Raw genomic sequence first — 13,151 nt, 5'->3', positions numbered from 1 at the left:
CCAAGAAGATTGTTAAAACATGTTCTTGAGCAGTTTAATAACCAGTCCTGATAGAGCATTTGAGATTAGAGACAGAGCAACTTAATGGGAAAGTAATGGCAATGTGCTTTAAATTTACATTCCACGAGTGTGTTATGAATAGGTGTCTCATTCCGTTTAGTTCTTGATGCAGTTTAATGACCAAAAATAGGTCAGATCTGAAATCCTGTTAGCCATTCTGTCATTTTTGTTGTGTTGTTGATTTTTGTCACCAAATATTGATGAACGTGTTGAAATAAATGAAGCATTTTTATATAATGTATACGTCCAATAAGCAGCGTTTTTGTCCAAACATTTTTTTATGCCATTCCAAAAAATATGTGCCCTGTTCTGTCGCTTTGACCTAGAAAACCTTTATTAATTGTATACACAAATTTAAAAAGGTTTCCACACAAATCTGTTGTTGATGGTTGGACATTGTTTAACATGATCATTTATTTTTTTTTTAGTGTTCCTGTAGCTCAATTGGTAGAGCACTGCGCTGTCAAGCGCAAGGTTGGGGGTTCGAATCCCCCGGAGCACATGATAGGTACAAATTAATAGCCTGAATGCACTGTAAAGCGTCTGCTAAATGCATCAATTTAATTTAAATGTAATAATTTATAAGAATTATACACAAAAAAGAAATTGCAAACTTAAATTGGAATAACACATCAATAATTATTTAAAGGACATCAGAAAAATAAATTACAATAAATTTGGCACAGTTTGAAAATTGAAATTTCAAATTACAAAAGGTTTTTTTACTTAATGTTTCTTCATAAAAGCCCATTGCAAATTCAAATTATATATATATATATATATATATATATATATATATATATATATATACTGTGATGCTATTTAAAATGTTTCCATTATGCTTTTCTCTAGAGAATATTTCCAAATTGTGGTTTTGTTTACTATCACGTTTCTGTTAATTGTGACTAACGAGTCAACACATAACATTGTGCTCTCTGTGGATAATGCTAAATGTGTGATTTCACATACTATTCCTTGATGATATCACCTTGCAAATACTCCAGATAAAAAGAAGTCGCATTAAAGGTTAATTTAGCGTAGGATTAGTTGCCCTTTTGTTATAATCGCGCAAGCAGCAATAGAGTCATTCCTGAGATCTTTCTGAAAGACTGAAAAAGAGAAGAAGACCTCAGAGACTGTGACCGCTGTGTGACCTGAGCAAACAAACTTACTAGAGGCCAGCTCAGATTTCCTGATGTTAAAGACATCGCCACACATGCTTCGTCTGCTGAACTGGTCAGAATACAGACGCTTTGAGTCATGCCTGTGAATCTTAATGCCGGCGTGTTTGTGTGTCGGTAATAGGGAAAGAGCACATGTTAATGTGGTAATGATGCCTGAGGCAGCAGGGAGAAATCACTGATCCTCACAGTTATATGTCTCCCGCTTGATGATCCACTTACCACTCCGTCATTACAGCTCACACTGGTGCTTAACAAAAGCATGACATGAGGTGGGCAGGACCCCCTATTTTCCCTCTAAGCAGTCGTTCAATAGCAACAAATGACCCCTCCGCGTGACGCCTCCCCGATCAGCCCCTCATTCACTCTTATTGTCCTCTAATTACTGTGGAAGGGTTCATAATGAGACAACAAGTCAAGCTACAAGATCTCCCCCCATCCCAGCACAGCACAATGGTCTTGAACTTCTTGGTTGTACTCAGCAATTAAAATCATACAACAAAACTATAAACTGATTGATTTGCAAAAAAAATTTTTTTTGGTCTCTATTTCTTTGGTGCTATATATAAATATTTTTTTAATATAAATTAAATTGTAGGATATTTATTAATTCCCCCCTTTTACAAAACTTTGAATTTTCCATGTAATTAATGAAAAGCGATGTACAGATTTGAATTGAATAATAGCATTTAAGAAGTAACATTATTTGAACATTATTATTTTTGATTATCGTAATTTTTTTGTATTGTATGAAAATTCTTCCAAAGTAAATCTTCAAAAGTAGCTTTTGATTTCTTTTAAAAAAGAAAACCATTAAAATAAGGTGTTTAAACTATAGTTTTCAACTATTTAACTCCATTTACAGTTGTAATATGTGATTTCAAATATGTTGTAGTTCTTAGTTTTTAGTTGTGTATTGATTTTGGGACTTGTATAACAACAATAAAACAATTAATTTAATATGTAATATAAAATGTAATACATCCTGCAAAGTCACAGAAAGTGCAAACAGGCTTTTCAGTTCAAAGGACTGTAATGTTTCTTTCTCTGTAAATGTCACTGAAAGATAAAGAGTCAAATTGAACTCAAGAATTTGGCCTCATATTATATTTATCATTTATTTATCAGATTTTTATTTATTTTTTCACTTTATATTCTGTACAATGCGGACTTCATAGAGAGATAAATCTAAGCTCACGTTTAACAGTTACGAGTAGTGGTAGAAGAATATGCATCATTGCTTCCTGATTCTCACTGAAAGATCCTGATGCAGTTGGAGATTTGGGGGTCCATGATGTAATATATTTCTTCTCAGTGAAAAGGGGTTGCTGTTTGACAGATGGCTGGAGAAAAGAGAATGAAAAAGATGATGTGTGAAAATTGTTACATATTGGGTTTTCTTGTTGTTTGTTTGTTTGTTTGTTTGTTTGTTTTTAATTAACATGCAGTTCTGGATTGTGCGCAGTATGACCAGGCTTTATTCTAAACTCTTATTGTTAATTACGTTTTTATGACATTACCTTTACAACAGGAAGTTGCTTTGTGTGTGTGTGTTTGCAGGAAGCAGAAGAGTACGCCGAGCTCCCCGTGCGCCACAACGAGGATCAACTGAACAGTCAGCTGGCGCAGCAGCTCCCCCTGCAGGTCAACCCTCACTCGTATGACAGCGCACACACCAAAACACACCTGCTCATGCAGGCCCACTTCAGCCGGGCACAGCTGCCCTGCAGCGACTACGGGACCGACACCAAGACCGTGCTGGACAACGCCATCCGCATCTGCCAGGTGTGTGCTGATCTACAGATATGAGCTGCCTGAGCCAGCCGGATAACCTGATGTTGATTGTTCATGCCTTCGAATCTGTTTGCAATTGGCTATGCCTGAGACCGCACTCTTGATTTTCTTCGGCCGGAGACTGGAAAATATGTCCACGCTGCCAATGGCGCGCATGTGTGTGTGTGCGTGTGTGTGTGTGTGTGTGTGTGTGCGTGTGTGTGTGTGTGTGCGTGTGTGTGTGTGTGTGTGTGTGTGTGGGCATGTTTTTGTGACATATCAGGACACAACTCTGTATAAGGACATGGGTATGACACAGGTATTACAAGGAGAGGGTGACTCATGAGGACATAAGCCATGTCCCCATTTTTCAAAACATTTATAAATCATAAAGAATTAGTTTTTTTTTTTTTTTGAGAAAGTAAAAATGCACAAAGTTTCCTGTGAGAGTTAGGGTTGATGAAGGGCGATAGAATATACAGTTTCTACATTATAAAAACTATTACACCTATGGGATGTCCCCACTTTTCACAAAAACAAACGTGTGTGTGTGTCTGGGAGTGATTGGCTATGCTTCTACATGATGTGGTTACTCTTCTGGGTTCCCGCTGTGGCAGTCCCGTGCCTTCATAGCCTTCAGTCCCTCACACAGCTGAGCTCATCCTGCAGTGATGTCAGAGAATTAACCCTTCCCATGATGCCCAGCTGCGATGATTACATTTGAATGTTTATTTGCTGTCTCCCTCTCCCTCTCTCTCCCTCTCTCTCCCTCTCCCCCTCTCCCCCTCTCTCTCTCTCTCTTTCTCTCTCTCTATCAAAATCGGAGTCATTACAGGAAGATACACTATCATTCAAAGGGTTGTTTTTGAATGATAGTGTAGTCTCTTACATTCATCAAGGCCACATATATTTGATCAAAGAGACAAATATTTTAACAGTTACTGTTCAGCAGTCATTACTCCAGTCTTTAGAACAGCATGTATTTAAAATATCAATCTTTTGTAACATGATAAATGTCTGAACTGTCACTTTTGATTATTTTAACGAATCTTCAAAGAATAAAAGTATGAATTTACTTACGTAACTCAAAGTAGTGTAAAATCAAGACGCCAACTTGCTGTTTTGTTTTTGATGGTGTTATACTTTTAGAAATTTTTCAAGTTAGAAATGTTTTAGAATTTAAATGTGACCTGTATGAAAGCGAACAGACATATTGGGCATGAACATTGAAAACATCACAAAGAGCATACAATCTTAAAACTTTATGTGCTCATTTGAGGTGAATACATTTTTTATCCAATAATAAAATAATAATTAAAAGAAAAGAGTGCAATGGAAATGCATTTATATTATAATTTTCTTGATCAGAACTGGGTTAGCCAGCACATCAATCTCATCACATCTCAAATGTAGTTTTATAATAAGTAAATGCCTGAGCCGTTGTCAAATTTTGTCTGTTTGTACACAGCGGAGGTTTCAGGCAATATTCGAGTTTAAGTTTTATTTGCAATTAGTTACTGTGCAAAGTTCACTCCAGAATTTCAAACTAAGTAGTCGATGAACAACTAGTTTCTTGCGGTTTAAGTTCATGTCCAAACTATCATAATTTAAAAAAAAAAAAATTAAATGGATCGTCCGATTGCTCACAGTATATTCTTAGAGGATTTTTGTTGTTGTTGCCTTATAGTCAATCAATCAATCACTTTTATTTATATAGTGCTTTAAACAAAATACATTGCGTCAAAGCACTGAACAACATTCATTTGGAAAACATTTGGAAAAAAACATATATAAGTCGCACTGGACTATAAGTCGCATTTATTTAGAACCAAGAACCAAGAGAAAATATTACCATCTACAGCCGCGAGAGGGCGCTCTATGTTTTCATATATAGTCATTTATCAATTATAATTCTAACATGAATTAGTAATATCAGTAAATAAAATGACCTAATAAAAACTCAAATCTACATAAACGATAGTCTAGTCTAGTTACTCGCTAAACAGTCATTGGATGACTAATAACCCATTTATGTTCATTTTCAGGCCTCTGTTATTTATTTACTAACCTTTATTTGATTTGATTTATTTTTTAAAGAAAAATGACTTTTATTTGCGAATGCCTGTCTGTCTCTTTCTTTCCTTGCGGAAAGGTTTTTCCCATCATCCTCTTGCTGTCCTCCATTTACTCAAGCAGCTACTGTGAAATGTTAATCACAACTTTAATTTGTACTGCATTAGCATTTTGATTAACTCGCTGGGCTTCCCGGTGCTCTTCAGGGGCGTCTTACTCATAGTTACAGAGGAAATGACTTCTTGATTAATTAAGTTTGTTAACGCAGCTGAGCTGGGCAAACTTTAACCTTAGATAGAGGAGGAGAGAATGACAGACACAGAGAGAGAGTGTGGAAGTCTAGAAGACGAGCTGAACCATAAATAAAGAGATACACTACCAATAGTTCTCATTGATATTCCTAATGGTCTGATGGTTTATATTCCATATCAGCATCACTTAGTTTATCTAAAGGTCGGAATATATTTACATTAATATAATATGTCATGACTCTATTTATGCTATATAATATTTCGTTTGTGGGGTTGGTAAGATATATATATATATTTTTATGTTTAAAAATGCAATTAGCATGTGAAATATTGTAAAATTTCTTATTACTATAAACATTGACAACTATTGTTTGATGTACAGAAAGTTCAAAAGAAAAGCATTTATTAGAAATAGTTTATAACATTTTAAATATTACTTTGAATTAAATTATCCATTAAAAAAACACCCCCACCAATGGTTAACCCCGAATGTTGAAGCGTAGTGAAAGTGCTGATGTTGTCTCTGCAGGCTATGCTGGATGTGGTGGCCAATGAAGGCTGGCTCGTGTCTGCGCTGAGCGTTTGTAACCTTGTACAGATGATCATTCAGGCCAGATGGCTTCACGATTCCTCCCTGCTCACACTCCCTCACATCGAGAAGCAGGATCTCTATGTCTTCAGGTAATACGTCCTGTACCGGGTCTATTACTGTACATCCTTGAGTCATCAACACTCATTTTAACATCTCTCCCTACACCAATGTTCTGTGTACTGAAACCTGATGTAATGGAGATTAGAAATTATGCTGAACCTCACTATATAAGACATCATTATAATGTTTTTTTAAAATAATAATTGATTTTTTTATAGTTACTTAACATGACATTTTTTGTAGTGTCATTTTAAGCACATTGAAAACAATTTGATGTAGGATTAACTTAAATGTAAACTTTTTCACTCATAAATTGCAAGTAAATAAAAATATATATATATGAAATTACAAGAAACATTAAAGGTAAAAAAAAAAAAGTTAAAAGACTTAAGTAGTTTTATTTTTCTTTCTTTTAAAAGCCTACTCCAATTATTTTACAACTTTGCAAAATTATAAAAAAAAAACTAAAACAACAAAAAAAAAAAACTAATGAAGGCAAAAATGTTTTTAGAAATGGAACAAAAAAATGTCCACCAGTTACTGGACATATAAAAGAGTTGATGTCTGTTATGAGATTCTCACAACTGTCTTATCACAGGACAGAACATAACTCAAATCACCAAGTGTGAAGTTACTGTGTTTTACCTTTGCTCAGTGGAATGGGGTTATGATGGTGCAGGCATCTTATAGCTTCCTACAGTCTGTAAACAAAGCCAGATGTTGTATGTAGCTCGGCTCATATCGCTATCATGTAGTGCTCAAGGGATCCGAGATAAAAGACTCCCTGCTTGATGCCTCTAGTGCACAAAGAGCTTGTGAAGCAGCAAGTGACGGGATGTTAACCCGTTCCTGCAGCAGAGCCTGATGGAGCGCCAGGTGCTTCGGTCCAGGGTGTCCCAGAGGTGCTGGTCACCTGAGGACAGCTGTGACCACTGCATCTGTGTGGCCTAACATTGTTCTGCTGTTAGCATCTGCTTGCTTTACCTCAAAGATTTAGTGTTTGCTGCACAATCTTATCATGACAACATCAATCAAATGGAGATACCTGCTCTATGTCTAACCAGAAGACCCTGACTGGGGTCAGTAGATTAATCTAGCCTAATTTATACGTGTCGTTGAATGAAGGGCCCATCTAGAACGTGTGGAAATATCAATAGAAAGTCTTTGGTCAGAACGAAAGAAAGTCTGAACGAACTGATGTACATACATATAGGCTAACAATAGTCTAACGATCATATTGTCAGGTTTTTGTTCTGTTTTGTGGATCGTTATTGTGTCATTCTCTTCTGTTAACTTCTCTTCCTGTTTCAGCGCTGTTTGGTTTCGGTTTCATTGGTTTCTGAATATGACCATGTTATATCGTAACAAGTCACGTACACAAACTCATCTACAGTGGGGAAATATTAATTTGATCCCCTACTGATTTTGTTAGTTTGCCCACTTTAGTTAGTGTGCAATCCTGGTGACCAACTGTAAAAAACGTATTACCTCTGTGCTTACCAACAAGGGTTTCTGCACCAAGTACTAAGTCATGTTTCGCTTTGGGATCAAATACTTATTTCACTCACTGAAATGCAAATCAGTTTCTAACCTTTATATAATGTGATATATGTCTCTATCCGTTAAAATAACATTAAACATAAAAATGACTGACCCTTTATTTCTTTGTAAGTGGGCAAATAAAAAAAATCAACAGAGGATCAAATAAATATTACCCAACTGTATATAGGGAGAAATATAGGATTAATTTAGAGAGGATTGCATTATTATTATTTTTTATATACCTTTCAAAATTCATTTTATGTTAGTTGGTGCTCAATAAATAGTTCTTATTATTGTCATTGTTGAGTCTTGGTTGGGGTTATTCAAGTTTTGTATTTTTTTGGAAACAGACATTTTCTTCTGGATTTTAGTAACATTTAATGTGTAAAATATGCAGTTGGTTTAGAGCCCTCTATAAAATAATCACATTTTATTGCCGTGCAGCCTGAAAAGAAGACGAGACAGATTTTGTTTTATCCAGCTGTACTTACTCAGTTTTATATTGTGCAGGCTTATTGGTTTTTCAGAACATTCTTTGCTTTCTCTTCTCCTCTACCCATGTGTTTTCCGCTCGCCCGACTCTGAGTGTATCCTAACATGTTGTCACAGAGAGAGGCAAGTGTTCACTTCCTGTCGGTGGTGTTAAAGGGGTGCAGAGCTTCTCGCCTGTGGCTCGCTGATTATAACAGTGTAACATGGCTTAGCGGCTAATCCCGCCGCCATCTCTTATCTACCTCCGCAAACACCATCAGCATCACTTATCAGCGGTGACGCCTCCAAACTCAGCCCTCCAACCGCTTCTCACACACGCACGCACTAACACCATTGGCATTGGATTTTCTCTCGTCCATAACATGTCCCGCGGCGAGTGTAATTTGGTGGAAACACAATAAAAATGGTAAGAGCGGGATCAGGCCAGGCAGGATCCATCTCGCTGTGACAGCAGGAAACGGGAGCTCAGCCAGCGCTTACTTGATTGAAGGCATCGTCACGTCACCGTCTTTTTTCCTTAACAGGAGGTGGAGCGCCAAAGGTGCGAGGGGCGGAGGTGGCTATCAAGGCCCAATCGAGGGGCTTCCCGAGCTAATGGCTGCCTGCGACGGGAAAGAGGACAAGTTCACATCGATGGTGAAGGAGGTGCTGCAGCCCAATCAGATCTATCAGGTGCGTCCTCTATCGTACCCAAGACTCTCTCTTTACAAAGCCGTCTGATGTATTGGCAGCTCTACTGCATTTCTTGACACCGTTGAACAAAGCATACTTTTGGAGATTGCAGTCATGTGGATGAACCACCTCTTAGCAACATAAGCATTCAAATAAATTCCAGTTCTCCACACATTTGGCAGTGGGCGCGAGCGCGTGATTTCCCGAAAGCGGCAGACAGTCACGGTGGTCTCAGGTAGCACCGAGATCTCCAATTACCTCCCAAATGAGAGGGTTTAGCGCTCCAGTCTAAGTGCTAATTGCAGCGGTAATGTGTGCATCCGAGCCCAGCAGTGAGCCCAGCACCCGTTCCCCATCAGTATTCCAGCGCACCCCGCTTCCTCTCGGCCCTGCTAATTAAATAAGCACATGCGCCGCCGCGTCCTCGTCTCACTCACTAAGGAAGCGTAATCCTTGCATAAATAGCTGTGGCGGGGTGATCTACACCGTCTCCCATGTCTCTAATGCTGACAGAAGAACAGAAAAACAAACGGCCTCCACACAAACACATTCTTTCATTTGTTCTTGACGTTTTGCCATATTCTTTGTTTTATTCTAGTACAGCGCTTGAACGACGAGCTTTTATGGCTTATTACACTGTCTATATATACACGATCAATCAAACGTTTGGAATAATAAAGGTTTTTTTTATTTTATTATTTTTTTAAAGAAGTCTCATGTGCTCACTAAGGCTGCATTTATTTGATTTATCTGTATCCAAAAAAACTGTAAATATTGAGAAATATTGTTAAAATGCAAAATACTTGTTTTCTAGTTTATTTCTATAATTTATTCCAGAAATGGCAACGCTGATTTTGATTGATAAGTTTTCAGTGTCATGTGATTTTTAAAAAAATCATTCTAATATGGTCATTTGGTGCTTATTCTTTTTAATATATCAAAAGAACAGCATTTATTTAGAATCTAAATCTTTTGTAATGTTATAAATGTCTTTCAAAATATGATGTATTTTTTCAGACCCCTCTTTCTATAAAGGATATTTTGCTTGAATGTACTGCTTTAAATGCTACTAGGCAACGTTTTTATTCAGAAAGTTCACCAAAAGCTGTTTTCAACATTGATGACCCGAGTAAAAAAGTCATAGATTTAAAATACATTTCATACTAAATAAACTTCAAATCTATTAACATATTGACTGAAATATCAGTAAATATGTTAATAAAATTATATATAATATAATTTTTATATCCGTAAAAGCGGTATGCCAGTAAATGTTAATATTATATATTTTAAATTATATATAAATACCGGTATGTTAATTATATATTTTTAAACTTAGTTTGGAGTCTTTTAATTTAAGCCTGATATGTATTTAATGTCACTATTGATGAGGATTGTATGGAAGCCCGTTTCCACCACTGAATAAAAATAAAAAGGTCATTCAACTTTTTTTCTCGCAATTCTGACTTTTTTTTAAAGAAAAGTGAGATATAAACTCACAGGTTTGAGAACATATATCAGTCTCTCATAAATATATCATGAAATTCTGAGAAAAAAGTCAGAAATGCGACATAAACTCGCAATTATAAGGAAAAAAAGTCATATTTGAGTTTTTTTTTTTTTTCACAATTCTGACTTTATACTGCATCTCACAATTCTTTTGTGGGAAAAAAAGTCGCAATAACCTTTTTTTTTTTCAGTGACGGAAACTTGAATGATCTTTGAATAATATTGGTCTGTAAATGCATGATATTTCAAGTGTACGTGAAGTATACTTGCAATAGTTGTACTTTTGCACGATCAGATATATTTAAGTGCATCTTTGGTTGGACTTCCGCACACTTAAAGTGCATTAAGTACAAAATGAGTTGTTCCAGTTTTGCAGACTTCAAGTATACCAGTTTAGTATACCAAAAGTGCATTTGCAGGGTACTTTTATTACGTACATAAATATGTAAATATATTTGTTGTATACTTAGCATGAATTACTTGTATTTCAAATACATTTTAGTATGTTTATTTTTTCATTTAGGGAATAAATGTTTTTTGAGCATATTGTACTACTATCTGAAGGATCGCGTGATCACGGCTATTTTAAATTGTAATGATAATACACAATATTTTAGTTTTTACAGTGCTTACAAATAAATACAGCCTTGGTGAGCATAAGCGTAACAGAATAAGTATTGCTAAATTTACCTGATATCAATCAAATCCAAGAAGAAAACAAAAAGCACGTCCTCTTGACTGTGCTAATTGGGGTTGTTTTCACAGGCGTGGGCTTTTCTGAGTCACCTGCCTGTGGTGGAGGTCAGGATGAGTGTTAAGGGCTGGTGGGAGGGTTGTGAGGAGCAAACGGAGCGCGTGATCCCTGCTAACGTCACCAACATCAGGGACGAGTCCAGCTGGGTGCCGCTGCACGCTGACCAGGAGTACGTCCTCCAGGTGTCCCTGCGCCGCCTCAACGCCGGCCAGCAAAGAGTGAGTCCACCCACATTCACTTCATTCACCGTTTTCTTTTTATTGGCTAGCCATTTAATCAATATCGATTCCTTTCCTTTCAGAGGAAGCAGGACAGCAAGGCGCAGGCTCCACGCTTCCCCAAACCCAAAGACGAAGGCTGGTTTCTTGTTCTCGGGGAGGTTGACAAGAAAGAACTGCTGGCTATCAAACGTGTGGGATTCATACGCAACCACAGCAGCGTGTCCGTGGCCTTCTATACTCCTGAGAAGACGGGAAAGTAAGAGCCGTCTGCTGCTCCTCTAATGGTGTCTTCTGTAGGATCTACAGTCGTAACGTCTGAATCTTTCTCCAGGTGTATCTACACGCTGTACCTGATGAGCGACAGCTACCTCGGCCTGGACCAGCAGTACGACATCCACCTGAACGTCATCCCAGCCAGCATCGCTGCGCAAGTCAACAGTGAGATATCAGATAACGTTGCCAAAATGGCCCTGAAGTGACCTTCGCGCCGAGTCAGAACGAAACCAGTGTTTCCCTCTTGGCTTGAGATGTTCATTTGGTGGACAGGTCTTGAGTTCTGCTTGTGAGTTCTAGGTAAAAACTACACTGAATTAAAGATGTAGATGAGTGGAACATCTGGCCATCGACAGGTAGATTTAATATCGAACACTTTCAAAAGAGAGATCTGTGTAATTGATTCAAGAGGAAGCTTCTAGATCAGACTCTTCCTGCCTTATTACTCTTAATTTGTGCTCCTTTTGTTTACTTTTTTTGTACACATTGCATTACATTTGAGGGCAAACCTTATGTGTTTAATTAAAATATGAACATAAGATTGTTTTTGCTTCTGAATTACGGAAATGTTCAGTATGAAAATCAGTTTTGTTAAATATCAAATAAAAACACATGCAGCACAATTGTGTCTCTCAGTCTATCAATAGTTTCTGTTCCTTCCTGATTGTCCACATTTACATAGAATTGCCATTTACTGCGTTCAGCAGTTATTCACAGGCCACATGTTTGTTTTATGTTATTATTTATCAAGTCACCCGTCAGGGAAAAAATGACTTTTGTCTGTTACTATGCATATTTTTACATGCTCATTTCTGCAAGAATATAAAGATGTTCTAGAATTTTGAAGATAATAAGCGCATTTATGCATATTATTTTATTAGTATTAGTGGATGTTGAGTTTTGACTGAAGCAAACAATCATAGTGTTAATCATGATAATTGTTATATTGGCAAATTGACAAAAAAAAAAAAAAAAAAACATTGTATGGGTCAAAATGATAGATTTTTTATTTTATGGCAAAAATCATTAGGATATTAAGTAAATATCATGTTCCATGAAGATACTTTGTAAATTTCCTAATGTAAATATATCAAAACTTCAGTAATATCCATAGCTAAGAATTCATTTGGACAACTTCAAAGGTGATTTTCTCAGTATTTAGATTTTTTGCACCCTCAGATTCCAGATTTTCAAACAGTTGTATCTCGGCCAGATACTGTCCAAACAAACCTTACATTAATGGATTGCAGAATGCTTTCAGAAGATGTATACATCTCAGTTTCGAAAAATTTGAAACTTAAGACTGGTTTTGTGGTCACAATTTGCAAAATGACCAGTTCTGTTAAAAAAAAAAAAAATTATATATATATATATATATAATAAAAGTTGCCTTAAGACCAGACAAGCCAGCATCTCTGACAAACCCTTTTCTGATACAGGTTTGCTTAAAAATGTAAGTAGGCTGTTTTATTTTGCTGTCTCTGACTAAGGCTGTAATTGTTTAATTGTTTTAAAGCGTTCATTTATTAGCAGTGGTTTCGATGGCAGTGGTTTTGAGTCCCTACTGAGGACTTGATATATTGTAAAGTATTTTCGATTGTTCTCTTTTCCACTGACGCCGTTTAATCAGCAGCAAATGCAGGCTTTAGGAGAAGGTTAAAGCAGCATCAAGCGCTCCGTGTGCTGGGCGCATCCTTT

General features: G+C 36.8%; 1 protein-coding gene across 1 annotated transcript in view; it reads left to right on the top strand.

The window, feature by feature from the left end:
- Positions 1-12,070, top strand: part of ascc3 (activating signal cointegrator 1 complex subunit 3) — a 184,131-nt gene extending 172,061 nt beyond the window's left edge. Inside the window, exons 37-42 of the mRNA XM_026228825.1 lie at positions 2,802-3,026; positions 5,868-6,019; positions 8,549-8,696; positions 10,971-11,177; positions 11,261-11,436; positions 11,512-12,070. Coding sequence (XP_026084610.1) covers positions 2,802-3,026; positions 5,868-6,019; positions 8,549-8,696; positions 10,971-11,177; positions 11,261-11,436; positions 11,512-11,659 — 1,056 coding nt within the window. The 3' untranslated portion in view covers positions 11,660-12,070. The remainder of the gene's footprint in view (positions 1-2,801; positions 3,027-5,867; positions 6,020-8,548; positions 8,697-10,970; positions 11,178-11,260; positions 11,437-11,511) is intronic.
- The last annotated feature ends 1,081 nt before the right edge of the window (positions 12,071-13,151 follow it).

The sequence above is a fragment of the Carassius auratus genome, chromosome 41, assembly GCF_003368295.1.
Source record: "Carassius auratus strain Wakin chromosome 41, ASM336829v1, whole genome shotgun sequence".
NCBI lineage: Eukaryota > Metazoa > Chordata > Actinopteri > Cypriniformes > Cyprinidae > Carassius > Carassius auratus.
This window is presented reverse-complemented; position numbering and strand designations above follow the sequence as displayed.